This window comes from Artemia franciscana, chromosome 11, assembly GCF_032884065.1.
Source record: "Artemia franciscana chromosome 11, ASM3288406v1, whole genome shotgun sequence".
Taxonomy (NCBI): domain Eukaryota; kingdom Metazoa; phylum Arthropoda; class Branchiopoda; order Anostraca; family Artemiidae; genus Artemia; species Artemia franciscana.
In genome coordinates this window covers 44,358,633-44,379,011 of record NC_088873.1, presented here as the reverse complement: position 1 = coordinate 44,379,011, position 20,379 = coordinate 44,358,633, and the positions used below count along the sequence as shown (strand labels likewise).

At 35.4% G+C, this 20,379-nt stretch overlaps 1 protein-coding gene across 1 annotated transcript in view; it reads right to left on the bottom strand.

Moving 5' to 3' along the window:
- Positions 1-18,938, bottom strand: part of LOC136033272 (neural-cadherin-like) — a gene marked incomplete at its 3' end in the record, with an annotated part of 123,706 nt that extends 104,768 nt beyond the window's left edge. Inside the window, 2 exon segments of the mRNA XM_065714029.1 lie at positions 13,510-14,821; positions 18,815-18,938. Of these exon segments, the coding sequence (XP_065570101.1) occupies positions 13,510-14,698 (1,189 nt within the window).
- Positions 18,939-20,379: the final 1,441 nt, after the last annotated feature.

Here is a 20,379-nt window from a genome sequence, read left to right as displayed (position 1 = left end):
CATTATATGTTGCATGTTCAAGAGTCGGTAAACCTGACAATCTATTTATATGCAAAGACAATGGGACAGCAAAGAATGTTGTATATTCGCAAGTTTTACGTAGTTAAAACCATATATATATATATATATATATATATATATATATATATATATATATATATATATATATATATATATATATATATATATATATATATATATATATATATATATATATATATATATATATATATATATATATATATATATATATATATATATATATATATATATATATATATATATATATATATATATATCTATCTATATTCACAGGTGGGACATAGGGACACAACTACAATGGCGCGTAACTATTATGGCGCGTAACGACTTACGCGCGCTGGGGGGCTTGGGGGGGCGCGAAGCGCCCCACCAACTAGGTGTTGGGGGGGCGCGAAGCGCCCCACCAACTAGGTGTTGGGGTGGCGCGAAGCGCCACCCCAACAGCTAGTAAGTTATAAAATTTACCCACTGTTTACGTATTGTATTTGTTATTGGGAAGTATGCATACATTTTTTGATGAGGGGGGAGGTAAATTTTCTGCTTGAGGTATTTTCTACGGGGATAATTTTCAATGGGGAGGGGAGTTTCCGGGGGTGAACTTTTCAGGAGAAATTTCACACTGGGGGGAGTTGCCAGAATTCCTATACGAAACTATTTTCATTTGTCTTACTTTCTCTTTGCCAACTCAATTTTACGCGTGGAGATGTTAAGGGTAATTGTCCGGTATAAATTTACATTCCGTAAGGAAGGGATATTTAACCATGAAGGCAGAGCCAGATTTGCTAGCATCATTTAAAAAATAATAAGAAAATAAATTAAAAACAAGTATTTTCAACTGAAAATAAGGAGCAACATTAAAACTTAAAACAAACCGAAATTATTAAGTATATGAGGGGGTTGTCCCCTCCTCAACACTTTGCTCTCAATCGCAGCGAGGGATTTTCCAATCGCTGACGATTCTTACTCAACTGATGTCCTTGGTACTTTTAACTATTTGTCTAATACTACTTAATCCCAAAGTGGAGTGTTGGTCCCACCGGTGGGTCGGGCAATATTTTGGGGGGTTATGGGCAGGATATGCATCCTTCGGCTGATTATACTTTAAACTCTTAATTTAAAAAAAAAATAAATAAAAAATTCAAGAATGACGTCACATTCAAAATGCATTTAAAGAGCAAAATAGATAGTGAAAGTATTGCAATGAAGTTATACATTGTATAAAAGGTGTTATATTTAGAGAGTAGCCTATCTTATTAGCATCAAATATGCCTAGAGGACAATCCAAAAAAAGATACCAAGTTAATGGCCTTTTAAGCCTCCTTCAGGTGAATAGGCGTAAAATTATGAATAAAAAAATTTAAACATCATGAGGGGGCATCAGGATTTTAGAAATGCCTAGATGAGGCGTAGCCCAAAATTAGTTGGGAGCCACTGATCTAAAGCAATAATAGAAATTTCAATTATGTAGACTTTTGTTATCTATAATTTGTTCAAAATTATACAAAACGGGAACTTCACCTTTTCTTTTTCAGTGCCTAAACTGCTGAGAGATTTACGAAATTATTAGTCCCTCTTCACTATGAAATATTAAAAATCGTACAGCAATATGCAGCCCAATTTTGAAAAATCTTCCATAATTAACCTCCCCTATACCCGAAGAAAAATACCCGATTCCGATAAATACCCTATCCCCGACTCCTAAAAGGGGATCGTGGCTACATTTTTTTCCAAATTCGCTTTTTTTGAAAATATTTTAGTTATATTTAGTAGGGTGCTATTGATCGTAGTTTTTGCGAAGCAAAGAATATTCATCCAATCATATGGATGATCACACATCATTTTTTCCTTACTAGACCCCAAATAAACAGAGAATGATATAAACCAAATGGTCTCGTATATCTCAACAGACTGAAGATCAATGTCTCCCAGACTGGTAATTTCCAAACAAGACACTGAAAATCCCTGTTTATTTTTCTTCTGATCCTTCCACTTGAAACGGATCAGCTGTCACTGGTCCCCCCATGTACAAACAAACAAAACACAGCTATAAATTTCCCGCCCTCATTCAAATGTCGATCACTTCTCTCTAAACCTGGGATTTAGACAAAAATTACCACAATGCATTTCAAATATGGAGATTATAAGTGAAGCCAAACCGCGCGGGTTTCTGGTATTATACAACATGACCGGTACTATCGAAGCCTAAAGCTTTTTACAACTACCCTAAAGCCTGAATGAAAAAGCGGAATTCAGAAAATGACGGGTCGACAGTACTGAAGATAGGATCATGAGCTTGTAATCAACTATGATTAATATAATGCTCAATGCAAAGGTTTTAAAATTTCAGCTTTATAAAATTAAAACATGTTCCCTGTAATTATTTTAAGGAATTGATTGAAAAAAAATCTAAAACAACTTTTTAAGGTTTATGTTCCCAGTTCGATTCGACCCCCTCAGTTCTTCTAGCATTCCCTTTTCCATCCAATTTTTTGTTATTACTTTAATTTTACAGGTTTCGGTATATTATTTTTTGGTTCCTACGGTTTAGTTTATCAACAAAAGACGAAGAAAACGAAATGAAAATACAGAAAAACAGGTAAAATATCTCATATCTGACTTCACGTCTGAAAGCCTTGATCAGAGAAACAAAAAGGGAAACTAAACTAAATTAAACAAAACATATAAAGATAAGGAAATAAGGAAACGAAAGATAAAAATAAAGAAAAGCATAAACTAAAGTAATCGGAGAATTTTTTTTCGCGGACGAATATTTTCTATTCGACTTGCAATAACCATGACTTAAATAAGTCTTTTTATGTTGGACTACCAGCGAAGCCTCTAGGGCGGCAGACTCATAAAGTCTTTTGTGGGGATAAAAGAAGACAAAAATAATTTTTGTTATTACTTTAATTATACAGGTTTCGGTATATCATTTCCATACTCTCCTTCGGTTTTAATTTATCAACAAAAGACGAACACAAACAGGTGAAATATCTCAAACAAGACAGTGGTAAGTAACAAAAAAAAGCATTTTTCATTAATAATAATTAAGGCCCAGATATTTCGGCTTCACGTCTGAAAGCCTTAACCAGCAGACGAAAAGCAAAACTAAACTAAATTTAAAAAAAATAATAAAGACAAGGAAAGAAAGAAAAACACAGCCGATAAAAACTCACATCTTAATAATGTCCACTATAATAATTATTAGTGCTAAATTGTTACTACTGCATGGTGAACATTACTACATTGAACATTATTAAGATGTGTTTTTATCGTGTATTATTCCTTTTCTTTATATGTCTTATTTAATTTAGCTCAGCTTGTTTTTTCTTTTCTTCCGTTGATAAAGGCTTTTAGGCGCGAAGCCGAAATATTTGGACTTTTATTATTATTAGTGATTTTCTATATTTTCATTTCGTTTTATTGGGAAATTTAAAGGCAGCGTGTTTGAAGAAATTATTTATCAACAAAATACGACAACTTTAATGTTACTCCTTAGCTGAGATTCAGTTCTATTCACCTGACGAATTAAATGTTTCGAAATTTGGTGCATTGGGGCTTTTAGATAAAAGAATAGGTAGAAAATAAAAAAGAATCTGAAAAATTTAAATTAATTCAATTATTTTCAAGAAAATAAAAAAAAATTGTCCAAAATTATTTTATAGAGAAAATTTTTCGATTTTATAAGCAAGTTCAGATCTTTCCCTAGGAATAAGTGTAATACATTCTTTCCGGCTCGGTGAATAAACAGACCTGAGACTAATAAATCCAATGATATAAGTATTTTGTCCTTTAGGTGGAAGCTACAGTAGCAGACTTGTTGAAAAATTACTTATTTCAGTTTTTATGCACAGAGCACGTATTACGGTGCTACACATAATAAAGTAGTGCTAAAATCGCACTTTAGTGCTAAAGGTGGCAACCCTGGTACTATCTAATATTCACCCTAAAAAAAACTGAACAAAACAGAAATTAGAACCACATTTCCTTCATGAGGCCGTGTGAAAATTTCGAATCACACATAAATTTATTAGTCTCCTAGAACATCGTACCACGTAATATAATAAATAGTCACTTCGTGCGTATCATATTTCAGTGCACACCAAAGCGAGCATTGCAACTGTGCACACAAATTGTACTCAGTGCCAATTGTTCTGTGCAGTGCCAATTGTTAATAGTAACATTTTAGAATTGTACTGCGAAGCAGTAATAATACTATTTCAATCTCAACCCTTGAGAACTTCTCACTGGTCTTGATATCAAGGACGATTTGGTTTACCTTCTAATAAAGTGCTTAAAATGATTCCCAACTATTGATTTTACTTTTATACGTTTTACGACCACAAACTCTCTTGTACTTTTCAACCACAGTTTGTAACTTGGAATTTGCTAGAATTTCTTTTCCGTCTCATTTTTGCGCGTGGAGTTGTTAAGAGTTGTTGTCCGAAGTAAATTTTCACCGGGATTGAATTGTCTAGAGGATATCTCCGTGGGGAGGGGGATTTCTCCTTGGAGGTGGGGCCAGAATTCCTGGCATCATTTAAAAAGCGAACAAAAATAAAAAAAAACACGTTTTTTCAACTGAAAGTAAGGAGCAGCATTAAAGCTTAAAACGAACAGAAATTATTACGTATATGAAGGGGTTGCCCATTCTTTAACACAAGAGCCGTTTAATTAGAGCAATAAGACGTTTTCTTTTTTTGAAGTACTAAAGAATTTTCGCGTAAAGAGTGAGGTGTTGAGGAGGGGGCAACCCCCTTGATTTACAAAATAATTTCTGTTTGTTTTAAGTTTTAATGTTGCAATGTACTTTCAGTTGAAAAAGCTCGTTTTTTTTATTGAATGCATAGAAAGAAAACGTAGGAGGAGGGGGTCTTAAAGCTCTAGTGGTGGCGGTGTGTTATTTTTTATAGTTTTTCCAATGAAAATATCAAAATATGGCATTTTTCAGTGAAAATATCTGAAAAAGGTATTTCCCAAAATCTAAATGGGGTAAACATCTCCCAATTGACACCCCTGCTTTGGCCTATCTTTGACTCGAATAACGAGTAGATTAAACAAGAAATTAGCATTATGATAAACAGACATTAGAGAAAGAAATCATGTTTAACCAGATGTCTCAACATAGATTCATCAAGTTCGGCCCCAACATGCGAATAAAGCTGACGAACTTTAAACCTTTGACAGTCAAACAAAATAATCAGGCGGATCGGCCAAGCGAGAAGCAGACTCAATGATGGATTGCAAGTGCGAACAGTAAAAGACCCATCATCCATCAAGCATCAGCCGTGAGTGGTCCTGACGCTTCACCAATTGATGTATTAAAAGGAATTTTTAAGAGTAACAACACATCTACACTTCTCGTAATATAACTAAAGATTAATTATAGATAACAAAGATACACGTTTCTTGGCAGAAATTATATGTATTGGCGCTTTATTACTACGCCATAGAGCCTTTCGTGCTGACATAACTTAAGACTTTACGGTACGTTATGTAGCCCTAGGGAGCAAATTTTCTCCGTTGCGTAGGAAGTGTAACGTAGACTCGAGCCTAATACAACATAAAATCTTATGTTACGTTAGTTAATGTTACTCCACAGAAAAGTTAATGTAGTAGAGAGAAAAGAGAATTCTGGGAAAAGCAATTTAAAAAAAAAATGAAAATAAATTTATAAAAGTTTTCAAGAGAGCCTTTCAGGCTAGATCGAAGCCCAAATCTCCATTTTCAAAAATGTATCCTATTAATGAGTCCTAAGCTATTATTTGTCATTAATTTTTCTTCTTCTTTTGTTGTTGAGGTGTTTGAAAGAATATAGTGGATTATTTGAATAATTGTTTCTTTTTGTTGGTCTTTACAGTGACTCCAGTAGCAACTCAGCAAGGAATTCTGTATTTTTATTTGTACACACACATACACACACACATATATATATATATATATATATATATATATATATATATATATATATATATATATATATATATATATATATATATATATATATATATATATATATATATATATATATATTCATTGTATTATCAGTATTTCCGGTATTAGTGTTAATCTTTCTCTTAACTCTACTTTTTAAAACAGTAAAAAACTTTAGCGTAAAAAGTGGGGTGTTAAGGAGGAAAAGCCCCTTTCATATACGGAGTAATTTTTGTTCGTTTTCAATTTTAATGTCGCTCCTTACTTTCAGTTAAAAAAAAAACTTGTTTTTTTGTTTAATTTCTAAACGTTTTTGAATTAATGCATGTTTTGATTTTGGCTCTCCGCACATAAATAATTAAAACAAAATTTGCATATTATTAATTTTGGCTAAATAACTTTCTCACAGTTTTAATCGGAAGATTTTGGGAAAAAAGGAGCGGGGAGGAGGGCAAGTTGCCTTCCATGTTTTTGATCACTTAAAAAGGCAACTAGAACTTTTAATTTTTTATGAATGTTTTCATTAGTAAAAAATATAAGTAAGTTACGAATTAACTTACGTAACGAACTTCGATATTCGTATATTTTTATTACGTATATGAGGGGGTTCACCCCCTCGTCAATAACTCGCTCTTACATAAAGCTTCAATTTTGTCCCAATTCGTTAAGAATGACCCCTGAATCATAAAGGCCGTAGAATAAATAGTTGAAATTACTAAAAATACTTTAGAGTAAAGAGCGAGGTGTTACGAGGAGGTGAACCCCTCATATGCGTAATAATTTCGGTTCGTTTTAAGTTTTACTGCTGCTCCTTACTTTCAGTTGAAAGAACTATTCATATTTATTTTTTCTTTTTTTTAAATAATGCTAGAAAATCCTGCGCCCCCTTCATTGAAATTCTCTTCCCACATGACAAATTCCTCCATGGAAAGATCCTCCCACGTAACCCCCTCAACTTCTATCCCTCCGCAAACCAAAAACATCCCACTGAAAACGTCTGTACACTTCCCAATAACCATTACTACATGTAAACACCGATCAAAGTTTGTTACTTCCAGCCCCTCCCACGGGGACTGTCGGGGAGTAAGTCCTCCCCAAAGACATAGTTATTAGGTTTTTTCGACTATGGTGAATAAAATGGCTATCTAAGAATTTTGATCCAGTGACTTAGGGGAAAAAAGTCACTGAAAGAAAGTATTTCTTTCAGTGACTTCGTTGACTTCCGTGCTGCATTTGACTCAGTCGATCGAAAAGCTCTTTGGCGGATTCTAGAGTTGACTGGCCTACCCGAGAAATATTGCAGACTTCTCAAGGCGCTGCACCATGGGACGGAGAGCTGTGTACAAGTAAATGGTCGGCGCAGCCCGTTCTTTCAAATCACGACAGGGGTGCGCCAAGGATGTGCAGTGGCCCCAGAGCTCTTCAATGTCATCATAGATTACGTTATGACAAAAACCACTTCACGTCTCAGCTTTGGGCTCAAATTCGGAGATCATACCATCGCAGATGTTGATTTTACCGATGACTTGGCCATTCTGGCGGACTCCATGGAGCAGCTGCTGGAAGCGCTCCGAATTCTGCGAGAAGAGGCTGCCAAAGTAAGACTGCATATAAACTGGAATAAAACTAAAATTATGGCCATAGACCCGTCTTCTCCTGCTGTTAACTCTCCAGTTAGCCTGGACAGCACCACTAGCATCGAGGTTGTTAATGACTTCACCTATCTGGGCTCCGTAATTTCTTCAAATGGCTCACTTCTCCCCGAGCTGCAGGCGAGATTATCTAAAGCGTCTTCTGACATGGGTAGACTGAATCGTCACCTCTGGCGAAAACCAAACATCAGTCGCAAAACGAAACTGCGGCTCTTCAACGCTCTAGTCGGCTCTGTGATGCTTTACGGAGCTGAGACATGGCAAGCATCAGCTGCAATCCTCAAGAAAACAGACGTATTTCATGCAAAGAGCCTGAGGAGGATTGAGGGCCTACGATGGTCCGACTTTGTCAGCAATGAAAAGCTTCTGCAGCTCACAGAGCAGTCTTGGTTTTCGACTCAAGCAGCCGAGCGAATCTTACGATGGTTCGGGCATCTGCTTCGTATGCCACCACATCTACCCGCAAAGTTGATCTATGACTTCGACCCTATCAAAGTTGGTTGGAAGCGACCTCGCGGTCGACCGAAGAAACGTTGGTCCGACAGCCTGTCCGAGTTCTTGACGATGGCAAACATCAGACAGGGCGAAGAGCAAATACTCGCCATGGACCGAAGTGGATGGAGGAGGCAGACGTCACTCTCTACGCCGAGCAGTGCCCGGTAGGAGACTTAAGTCAAAAGTAAGCCAAGACTTTGGGGAAAAATGAGCGTGGGAGGGGGCCTAGGTGCCCTCCAACTTTTTGGCCACTTAAAAGGGCACTAGAACTTTTAATTACCGTTAGAATGAGCCCTCTTGCGACAATCTAGGACCACTGAGTCAATATGATCATCCCTGTAAAACAAAACAACAACAAAAAACAAATAAACAAATAAACACGCATCCGTTTCCACTTTCTTGTAGATAGGAGCTTGAAACTTCTACAATAAGGTTCTCTGATACACTGAATCTGATGGTGTGATTTTCGTTAAGAATGTTTGACTTTTAGGGGTTTCCCCCTATTTTCTAAAAATAATATTTTCTAAAAAATATAATTTTCTATAAAAAAAAAATTTCTAAACTTGGTGAAACGTATATATTTAAAATTAGTATTAAAATGCGATCCTTTTGATGTAATATTGGCATCAAAATTCTATTTTTTAGAGCTTCGGTTACTATTGAGCCGGGTCGCTCCTTACAACAGTTCGTTAGCACGAACTGTTTGATATATATATATATATATATATATATATATATATATATATATATATATATATATATATATATATATATATATATATATATATATATGATTTTTTTCTCCAAATTAGGGGGAATGGGGACACTACCCCTCTTGCAACCCCTAAACGACCCTATATATGCATATACATCAGGGTGTATTTACACAGAGCCATTATTATTACATAAATAAGGAAAGTGACAGCAATATCAATCCCTAATAAATAGCTAATTAAAACCAGTAGCTTAGTAGGAATTTCCGGTAGTTGTACGTAGCAAATGAGGGAGGGGTCATTATTGACGGAAGGAATAGGTATCAATATCTATTATATCCGCTTCTCCGATCCAAGCGTGCCCCAAAACGGAAAAAGAATTTATTTATGTCGTCCTTCCATCTTTGTGTGGTCTATTGATGAGAAAAAAGAACACACATAAATAACACTAGAATGGGTTCCCAAACTTTTTCGGTGGTGAAACAGTATATATAATAAAATATAATAAAATAGGTTTATCATTTAATGTGTCTAAATCGGCCGTACTGTTCTTCAACGCGGGTTATTATGAGAATGAAATTCCTTTTGGTGATTCAGCTGTTAAACCATGTGAGAGCATTACCTACCTTGGTTTACCAATCGGTCGAAGCCTCTACTCGACAAGAACGTTGCTTTTACGACACGTAGAGGCGAAAATCCGGATTGCTTACGGATCAATCATTGGTAACAGACATCGATTCTGCCGTAGATTTCTTGCGTCGCTGTATAATGCCATTGCCCTCCCACATATACTGTATGGAATTATTTGTCTTCCGTCCAATGTACAAAAGTAAGAGTTCTGTTTTTTTGATTCGCGAAGTTCCTTCTGAGACTTCCTCCGTGGACGAAGAACTCGTATATCATGCGCAAATACGGAGTGTCCGATCCAACAGTTTGCATTAACCGGGTCGTAGATAATTTCCTGGAAAAGGCTAAGGGAAGGACGAACCCGTGGCTAGCTGTCATGTGTCAGTAGTTTTGCTAGTGTACATAGTGTGTGTTTACTTATGGTTATGTTCGTAGTGTGATTTTCTTTCTTTTTTTTTCCATTCGTACTCCGATGTAATTCTAGTGAATTTTCGGGTAATAAAAGTACTTACTTACTTACTTATATATATATATATATATATATATATATATATATATATATATATATATATATATATATATATATATATATATATATATATATATATATAATGGTATGTGAATGTGCGTTTGATTCACAGCTAAACTAATGACTAAACATTATGAGCATTAGTTGGCACAAAAAAAATTGTAGCCTGGTTCAAAGAAATCAACAATTTGTCAAGAAACTAAAGGGGTCTAAGAAACGCGTTTGGGAGCCACCACAGTGACCATATTATATAGTCGACCCATTAGGGAAAGCAACCTACGTGAGAGGGGTTTCGAACTCGATGTCTACTTGAAGCTTCGGCCCCATCGATAGAGATGGGGCTGAAGCATCAAACATCTATCGATCTCTTTGAAATCAATAGATTTTTATTCCTAAAATGCATTATAATGTCCTTTTTAGTGTCTCAACCACCCACCAGAATAAATTCATGTGTACGTACTTGCTAACGCACATGCACTTTTCGTTGCCTTCCATGGAATCGTAACTAAACGTTCATTGTTGTTTACGGCTTCGATCAAACGTTAAGAACAAGGGAGGCAGGCACCCTCAAAAGCGCAAGACATAGTATCTGGAAGCGCGAGAAGAGACGCTATGGGTTTGATCTTAGAAGGGATTTCCGCAAGTCTGCAGCTACCTTATATGGTAGATATTTCAAGGGTTATTACGCCAGAAATCGTAGCCAGTTCAATGGTGGAGCAAAGTATTACTAAATCCCAGAAGGAGGTTACCATTAAAGGTCGGCCAATAGTTCAGAATTTCGTCCGGAGTTTCGTATAATTTTGAGGCTGCTGAGGATGGAACAAAATTTCAACGAGCAAATCCACCTCACAGGTATTTCCATCTTTTGAGAATCTTAATATATACTGTATAAGTGTATAAAGTACAAGTGTATTTCATTCAATATTCTTTGGATATAAAAATGGGTTATAATATTTGTTTCAAACTTACTATTTCATTGTAAATTCATTTTGTAAAAGTTGTGCAATTTACAAACATTCATTTTTTGGATATAAAAAATAATAAGATAAATTATACATGTATATAAATATATAAATAATATAAATGTGTATATAAACAAATATATACATGTATAAAAGCGGAAGCTTTGAATGAGCTACAAGCGATATTGGCTTAAATCGGACGGCTTTCGACTAAGCTTTTTTTACATTTCTGTCTTTCTTCACTTTTTCTTCACAATCCTTTATCATTGTCATAAGAACAAACGTTTACGTAAGAATAAATGTTATGACTTCTTTGTCACAAAAACAATCACGAGGGGTTTACGAAGAAATTGCAAAAAAGAGTAAATATTGAAACAATTTGATCGGTTGGCTTGAAAATATCCTTGGAATGGCATTAATTGCGAGAGTCTGGACTTTTATCCTTCAAACCGTTGATGGGTGTTAACTGTTCATCTGATTTGACTGTCACCAAAAATTTTACAGTTAATTCTTATCTTGTGTAGTTATGATATTATAAAGTGTTTTTATATTAAGAGAGTTACTGTCCAATCACGAATATACGGGGCTAGCATTTCGAATCCCGTTAGCCATGGGTAGCACGAAGTTAACAAAAAAGAGAATAAACTGAATAGGTAGGTTAAATAGCAACATTCATAAATTTATAATTATTCATCTATTGGCAACTATTGCCCAAAGTAAAAACTAAGGACAGACAAGAGGCGTCGTTCAATTAAAATTTCAGACCTTCCCTTGGTAACGAGCCCTGATCACTAAGTTAAGCGGCTCTTAGGGATCATTCCAATAAAATAAGACGAATTTGAGGGTAGACCAAACATCTTGGCACCAAAGATCAGGTAAGTAATCAAGGAAATACTGGATAGACGCACGCAATCATGCACACGCACAATTGTCCAATTTTATTTATGCAAACTGGTATTTTTTTACTGCTTCAACTAATCCCCCCCCCACTCCACAAAACAATTTCTTGCGATGATGCCTGCTCAGGACTGCACATAGTATTACCTTTTCACTACCAATCTGAATAACCTGGTATGAACTTAGCATGTAGATTACATAAAAAAACTAGTTTTTTTAACTGAAAGTAAGGAGCGACATTAAAACTTAAAACGAACAGAAATTACTCCGTATATGAAATGGGTTGTCCCCTCCGCAATCCCTCGTTCTTTATGCTAAAGTTTTTAATTGTTTTAAAAAGCAGAATTGTGGCAAAGAGTCAAACAGACGACCCAAAGTCTTAGACGACAAAAAATCGAATGAACGCATCGATAGAATCGGAATTCAGGGGTTTCGGTAGGGTAACAGACGGCAGTAACTATTACACACGAGAGGCTAAGAATTGTCATTTTTCTGTTTCAGGAAAGTTAAGATAAAATCACCGATAAAAAAAAACCTTCTTTAGCCCTTACAAATCATATTACTCCAGCTTACCTCTTGATAAATTATATAAGTAGTTATGAAAATAAATCAGCCATAATGGCGCTGGTAAAAATAAAACTGAAAAGAATGATAGCTTTTATTTATTGAAAAAAGTACTGAGACCAAAGGATAATTGTGGCAGTAATTAGGAATAAGTCTTAACAATACCCAACCACACGATTAGAACGACTTTCAGGACGACATAAACTATATTAGAAACCTTCCAGCCACTAGGGGTATATTACAGACTGTGAACAAAAGAAGGACATGACTGTGACAATAATTAGAAATAAGTCTTAATAACACCCAAACCACACGATTAGAAAGACTTTCAACACGATTCAAACTAGATTAGAAATCTTCGAGCCACTAAGGATATATTATAGATGGTGAACAAACAAAGGACATAATTGTGGCAATAATTAAATGTAAGTTTTAACAATACTCAAACCACACGATTAGAACGACTTTCAGGACGATTAGAAAGCTTCGAGTCACTAAGGATATATTAAAGACTGTGAAGAGACAAAGGACAAATCAAGATTAGTAAAGAAAGAACTAAGGGGATAACTTAGATAGAGAAGATAGAATATTTACTATGTTACTCTATTTTCTTTCTTTAATAAACTATATTTCTTTTCTAAAAAATTAAACTTTATTCAGCTTTTCCAGCTGTTTTGTACTAAAAAAATTTTTTTTTTCATATTTTCTCTATTTATAAAAAATATTATTGAAGTTTATTGCAACTTAAAATTCAACAAAACGTGTTTAAACTTGTCATTATTAATTTTCTGAATATTTCTTTATTAAATTATATTTGGTTATAAAAGCCTGACTGTAACGTTGGTATTTTCATAGAATTTGTTTTCCGTTTTGAGAAAGTCAATGACATTTGGATAGCAAAGCAAATACCCAACACATTTTACTTTTTCATAAATGCCAACAAATACTACTCGCATTTTTATAATAATAATATAATAATAATAATTTTATATATTATATAATATTAGTAATATTTTATCCTTAGGGATTCCATTTATTTTAAACATACCTAACGCAGTCAAAAGGAGAAAACAAAATAAAGAAAAAAAACTAACCTCCTTCGTTATTTGTAATAGTTATATAGAAGTCAATGTTTTTATCTGGTCCTAGTTCTTCGTAATCCCATTTCTTCTTCACTCGAACATTTCCGTTAGGTTCAACTGTTATCCAAGGGTTTTCGTCCTTCAACTTAAATCGCTCCCTTTCCGATTCTTTTTCTAGCTGGAACATTAGTTTTCCTTCAGTTCCTCCATCAGACTCACTAAATTCAAGTCGTTTCATTGTCCTCGAACCACGAGGGATTCGCTTAGCATGTCGTTTCACAACACCATGCTCTTTCTTATAAAATGTAACCCTGGCACGAGCTGGGACAGACGTATTCCGCGACGGAACCCCTCTATCTCTAGCACCGATCAATATTTCAAGTGATCGTAATTCAGGATTTGTAATAAAGATTGATCCCGTCTGAGGTTCAATGACAGCATCATTGCTTCTTTCAGCTAGAAAATACGTCACCTCTGTCCCATCTGGATCCCAGGCTTTTACATTTCCCACTCGTAGCGGTCGACTAGCTGTAAACTCGTAAAGAAATTCGTAAACTTCTTCAGTAAATCTAGGTTCATTGTCGTTCACATCTTCAATTACAATCGTTAATGGCACAGATGAAATTTCAGAAGTGATTCCATGGGCATAAGCCAAAATTAGCAAGTGATATTTTCCCTTCATTTCCCTATCTAATGACTCATTAGTAAGAACGCTAACACCTCCACCGTTTGGCACCAGTCTGAATTTATCACGATGCCTTTTCAACCTGTACTCGCAGCACGTCAAATTTTTAATCAGCGGATATGCTCTGACATTTTCCAGGCCTTGGACAGCACTTCCAGCTGGAAGATTCTCTTGAACACTTCCGCCATAAAAATCACGTTCAAATTTAGCCAATTTCGCACCATCAGCGACATAGAGAATGGCAGGAGCATATGTCCCAAAATCATCCCCTTCCCTTTCAAATTGAAATTCAATCGGGTCACTTTGGGGTAAATAGGAAACGTACATTAATCCACCGTCATCAAGGACAGAGAAATGTTTAGACAAAGAAGAGTTATCAATTTTCCATCTATTCGGAAGCCTGAGAGGGGGGAGGGTATAACCAGGAGTTGCATCACTAGGTAGTACAAGTATTAACTTTTCGCAAAGGTAACTATTAAAGATCATGAATAAGAGAAATAACAGAGTTCTCCCCATCTTTAACTTCTATTTTCAAGTAACAACACTTTGAGGATATTTGCTAGGACTGGAGCATGTCCGGGAAATAAATCAATATCCTAGTTCCGTCTTTCTGCTCGGGAAATTTCCTGCTACACTCATCTGAAAGAGATAATAAATCAGTTAAATTTATGTAAAAAAAAACATATACATATATAGCCTTTAATTACTCAACCTGCATCCATATAGTAAAATAGAAGAGGGAAAGACGGAGAGCTTTTCTATAATTCTTAATCTTTTTTGGAATTCAGTCGAGTAGAGCTGTTGCAGTTACTTTTTATAATTCTAAAACACCAAAAATAATTTTTCAGGTCATTTTTTTTCAAGATGGATGAGCTCCTAGGACAACTCTTGTCCCCCATCCTTCCACCTCTCTGCAGTTAACATACGAATGTGAACCAAAACAAGGCAGTGACCAGTCCACTGAACAGTCGCCTGACTCGCTATAAAGGTCAGATCGTTTACGTTACTTATGAAAAATAGGTTCAAAACAAATTAAAAGGGATTTTTTTTAAAGGAAACATGGTCCCCATTTATTGGGAAACATGGACCCATGTTTTTTTTTAAACATGGGTCCCCATGTTTGGAATATTTTGCCCGAGGGTGTGAAAAATGTGCCTAGTCTTCTGGCTTTCAAGTCACGGGTAAAGAAGTTTCTTTTATCTCGTGAATAATTTTGATGTAAGCCCTGTTCCAGGTTGTCATTCTATTCAAGGCATTTCCCTGATTTACTTGCTGTTAATTTTTTCTGTTAATTTTTTATCTGTCTTCTTTTTGCCTTTTTCCTCTTTCTCTCCTTTCTTCCTTCATCAGTTGAGTTTCTTTTCTATTGAGTAGCGTGATATGAATGTGTTTTTAATTAGCTGAGGGTGATAACCTCGCTTGACTTTACAAGCTTATTGCCTTTCTTGGCAGGCGAATGGCGAATAGTGTTTGTTTTCTTTTCTTAATAAATGTATATCTCTATATCTCTAATGGAATACCTTATTTTTAACACGTCATTGAACAACGAATAGTCCAAAACTGTGATTGCCAACGTGGGTCGCACGACCCATAGGTGGGGCAGGGCAATATTTTGGTGGGTCATGGGCAGGACGTTTACCCTTTGGCTGACTATACTTTAGACCCTTAACTTTGAAAAAAAGAATTCACGTGAATGACGTCAAATTCATATGCATTTAAAGAGCAAAAAGATACACCCTGGTATTGCAATAACGTCGTGCGTTGTATAAACGCTGTTTTATGCAGAGAATATTTTTCATTAGCATAAAATATGCCAAGAAGACGACCCAGAAAAAAACCAAGTTAATGGCTTTTTAAGCTTCTTCCAGATGACATAACAAAATTTAAACATCACAAGGGGGGCATAAGAATTTTAAAGATTCCTAAATGGGGCATGGCCCAAAATCGGTCGGGAGCCACTGGTCTACAAAATATGGTTTTCCTGCCTTCTATATAGAGTAAAAAAATTAGCGTAAAACCATAGTTTTTTTCGTCACTTTTGCTCTACCACATTTAATAGTTTTCATAACCATAGTTTAACAGGCCTAAAAATAGAGAGGAGGAAAACCACAAAAATGTTACTGATTCTTTACAACCAGTTGAGCAACAAAAACGCAATTATGCTTTGACGTGTGTATTCGGTCTACGCCTAAGGACAGGGACGTAAGTAGAAGGAGGAGGAAACCTCGAGGCGCGAGAAAAACCTGAAACCTTAAGTTTGCCCAAATTTTAAGGCATTTTAGGACTTTTAATCCTAAAATTGTAATTTAATGGTAGTTCAAGAAAAATGCAGAAACCATTGAAAAGAAAGGTAAAAAAAACCGTACCAAAGTTGGAAGAATAATTTAATTAAATAAAGTTAAGACTTAAGGCCGTGATTAAGTGGACTTAAAAACATCGAGGTTCAAAATCAAAGTTAGGGTAGCCTTCTGTCTCAATTCTCTAGAGACCGTCGATTGTCAAAAACCCTTCAAATAGCACTTATTCATTGGCGGAAATAGCAGGTTAATTATACCAGCTTGTCAATCTGGTCTCTAGGGTTGTTATCGGCGTTCTGAACAGATTCTTTCTGGCGAAAAACTTGTAAAAATTTCAGGTAGCTAAAAATATTCTATGGGACTGTTCGAAAACAGGAAAATACATCGAAAAATCGTTGCAGTCATCTTACAGGTTATTGTCTTCTGATCATGATAGTACCGATTTTGTTCTAAAAGCAATATTCTTCATAGAGTACACTTGTGAAAAAGAGCTAGGCATTTTCTACAATTTCTAAGCAATTAGAGGAAATAGAGCAAAATCCTAGCAAACATTTTGTAGCATCTTCAAGAAGCTAAGGCCTGATATTAAAAGCGGTATCTTCCGCCAATGAATACTTGAGTAATTTTAAAATATAAATTTTCGATTTTAACATGGGATTTTCAAGTTCCATCAGTTCACTTAATCACGGCCTTAACGAGTTTAACATACAGCAAGAAAAGAATTGTTTCCACAAAAGGTAGCAGACTGAAGATATAACCCTTTAATTTAGAGACAGGAAGCCTAATTTGCCTTCATACATTATTTGAAAATTAATGCCTGTGTGAATTTGCGACTTAAATTGCACACTGGTTTTTCACATGCTTTTTTTTAATCACCATTATTCAGATGATTGCTCGTAATTCGTGAGATTAACCAAAGAGTAAGGCACTAAAGTTGAACCTCTTTCAGAAGCTATAATTTTCACACCCTAAAGCACCAGGGACAGTGAAAACGAATAATAAAACTACATTTTTTTTTTTACATTTTTTGGCGGAAAGCTTGAAAACTTAACAAAAATCAGAACTTATTTTTTAATGAAAAAGACGTCCTTATGCAGTTATACAGTTTTAAGTAGTAGTGGGCGCCAAACTAAAAAAAAAGAAAAAGAAAACGTTGGTGAAAAATAAGAAAAAAGCTAAAACATCGAACAACTGAGGAAGCTGCAGTTTCCCTTTGAAGCCGTAGTCGTCTTTGGGAATCAACAAATTGTTCACGTTTCAATTTTTACGGACAAAAGCGTCGGAAAATATAGCTAATTAGTTTTGCGCACTTATTTTCACAGTTCAACATAGCAACACTGGCGAAAATGTGATACTGCCCTAAGAGCTTCATAATAATTTTTTTTTTTAGAAAATCGCAGTTTTTATAAATAACGAGATCTAAGATGGATCCAGGGCAGATAATACTTTTATTTTGTTTTTCTTGGTACTTTCCTTGGTCATACAACAACAAAGCATAAAAAGATTTTGAAGTATATTTGAAATCGAAAGACACATCTAGAAGCAGTCGTGCAAAAAGTGGGGTAGCAAAGTAGCAATGCTACTTGGCAGTTTCCAAATTTGTTGGCAGATTTTGTCTGAAAATACCATTTTTACATACAAAAATAAGTTTGGTAAAATTCTAGTTAATTGACTTCTTGCTATCTCAGAAAGGGTTTAGGTTAGGAAAATGAAACTTTCAGGGATGAACCTACAGACTAAAGTATGTCCCAGGAAGGTATTAAGTATGTCCCAGGAAGGTATTTTAAAGTACCCACCTCCACTCCTTCTCCCTTGAGAGGGCCCTGAAATTTGCCTACATGACAGGTCTATTACCTATTGGAATTTTGACAAAACAACATTTTACCTTAATTTTCAGTTACTAGTTGCTTTTTCTCTGCCTTTAGTTCTGAAAATGCAATTCCTGTTATTTGAGTAGAATTCTGACCCATATCAGTGTTTTTTTTTTCAAAATTTAGGAAATGTATTTGCATATCTTTAAAACCTTATAAAATGGAATTGAGCAAAGTTATGAAGCTGAAAACAATTTTGTTGTACTTGAATTAAGCAAAAGATCTATTTTGCGAGGTTTCATTTTATAACACACATATTTTTAAAGGTTATCAAAGGTCAGGGCCCTCTAGAGGGAGAAGCAGTGGAGGTAGTTGCTTCAAAATACGTTCCCGGGACATACTTTAGTCTGTAGATTTATCCCTGAAAGTTTCATTTTCCTAACCTAAACCCTTTCTGAGATAGCAAGAAGTCACTTAACTAGAATTTTACCTTTATTATTTTTTAACAACAGGACCAGACATACGATAAATCCATCCACGTCATAGACAATCCAAAGTGGCACTCCTACCAAAGATTTTACCGAAAACAGAATTATACACTCATCAACCTTCCGCCACCTTTGCTTTACCAACAGCAACTGATAGTTTCAACGGCACCCAATAAAGATGAGGCGGAACCACCGAGAATCGACCGACTCTGAGCGAAAATTAAATAAAAAAAACAAGTTTTTTCAACTGAAAGTAAGGAGTGACATCAAAACTTAAAACGCACAGAAATTACTTCGTATATGAAAGAGGCTGCTTCCTCATCAACGCCCCGCTCTTTACGCTAAAGTTTGACTCTTTCTCTCAATTCTTCTTTTTAAAGCAGTAAAAAACTTTAGCGTAAAGAGCGGGGCGTTGATGAGGAAGCAGCCTCTTTCATATACGAAGTAATTTCTGTGCGTTTTAAGTTTTGATGTCACTCCTTACTTTCAGTTGAAAAAACTTGTTTTTTTTATTTAATTTCTGAACGTTTTTGAATCAATGCATGTTTTGATTTTGGCTCTCCGCAGAGGAATAATCAAAACGAAATTTGTATATTTTTTTTTTGGCTCAATGGCTTTCTCATAATTTTGATCGAATGATTTTGAGAAAAAAAGAGCGGGGGACGAAGCCTAGTTGCCCCCCGATTTTTTGGTTAATTAAAAAGGCAACTAGAACTTTTAATTTTTTACGAATCTTTTTATTGGTAAAAGATTTACGTAACTTATAAATTAGCTTACGTAAAGAACTTTTGTATTCTCATGTTTTTATTACATATATGAGGGGATTCGCCCCATCGTCAGTACCTCGCTCTTTACACTAAAGCTTAAATTTTATCCCGATTCATTAAGAATGACCCCCTGAATCACAAAAGCCGTAGAATAAGTAGTTGAAATTACCGAAAATACTTTAGCGTAAAGAGCGAGGTATTAGAAGGAGGTGAGCCTCTCATATGGGTAATAATTTCTGTTTGTTTTAAGTTTTATTGCTGTTCCTTACTTCCAGCTGAAAAAGCTTTTTCACTTTTATTTTTTAATTGTTTTTTTTTTAAATAATGCTAGTAAATCCTGCTCTCCCTTCATGGAAATTTTCTTCTCCCATTACAAATTCTCGAAGGAAAGTTCCCCCAGCATATCCCCCTCTTCTCAACCCCTCCCCCAAACCAAAAAAATCCTCCTGAAAACGCCTGTATACTTCCCAATAACCATTACTATATGTAAGCACAGGTCAAAGTTTGTAACTTGTTGCCCCTCCCACGGGGACTGTGGGAGAGTAAGTCGTCCCCAAAGACATGGTTATAAGGTTTTTCGACTACGCTGAATAAAATGGCTATCTCAGAATTTTGATCCGTTGACTTTGGGAAAATAATTAGCGTGGGAGGGGGCCTAGGTGCCCTCCAATTTTTTTGGTCACTTAAAAAGGGCACTAGAACTTTTCATTTCCGTTAGAATGAGCCCTCTTGCAACAATCTAGGACAACTGGGTCGATACGATCACCCCTGGGAAAAAAAACAAAAAAAAAAAAAAAAAACAAATAAACACGCATCCGTGATCTGCCTTCTTGC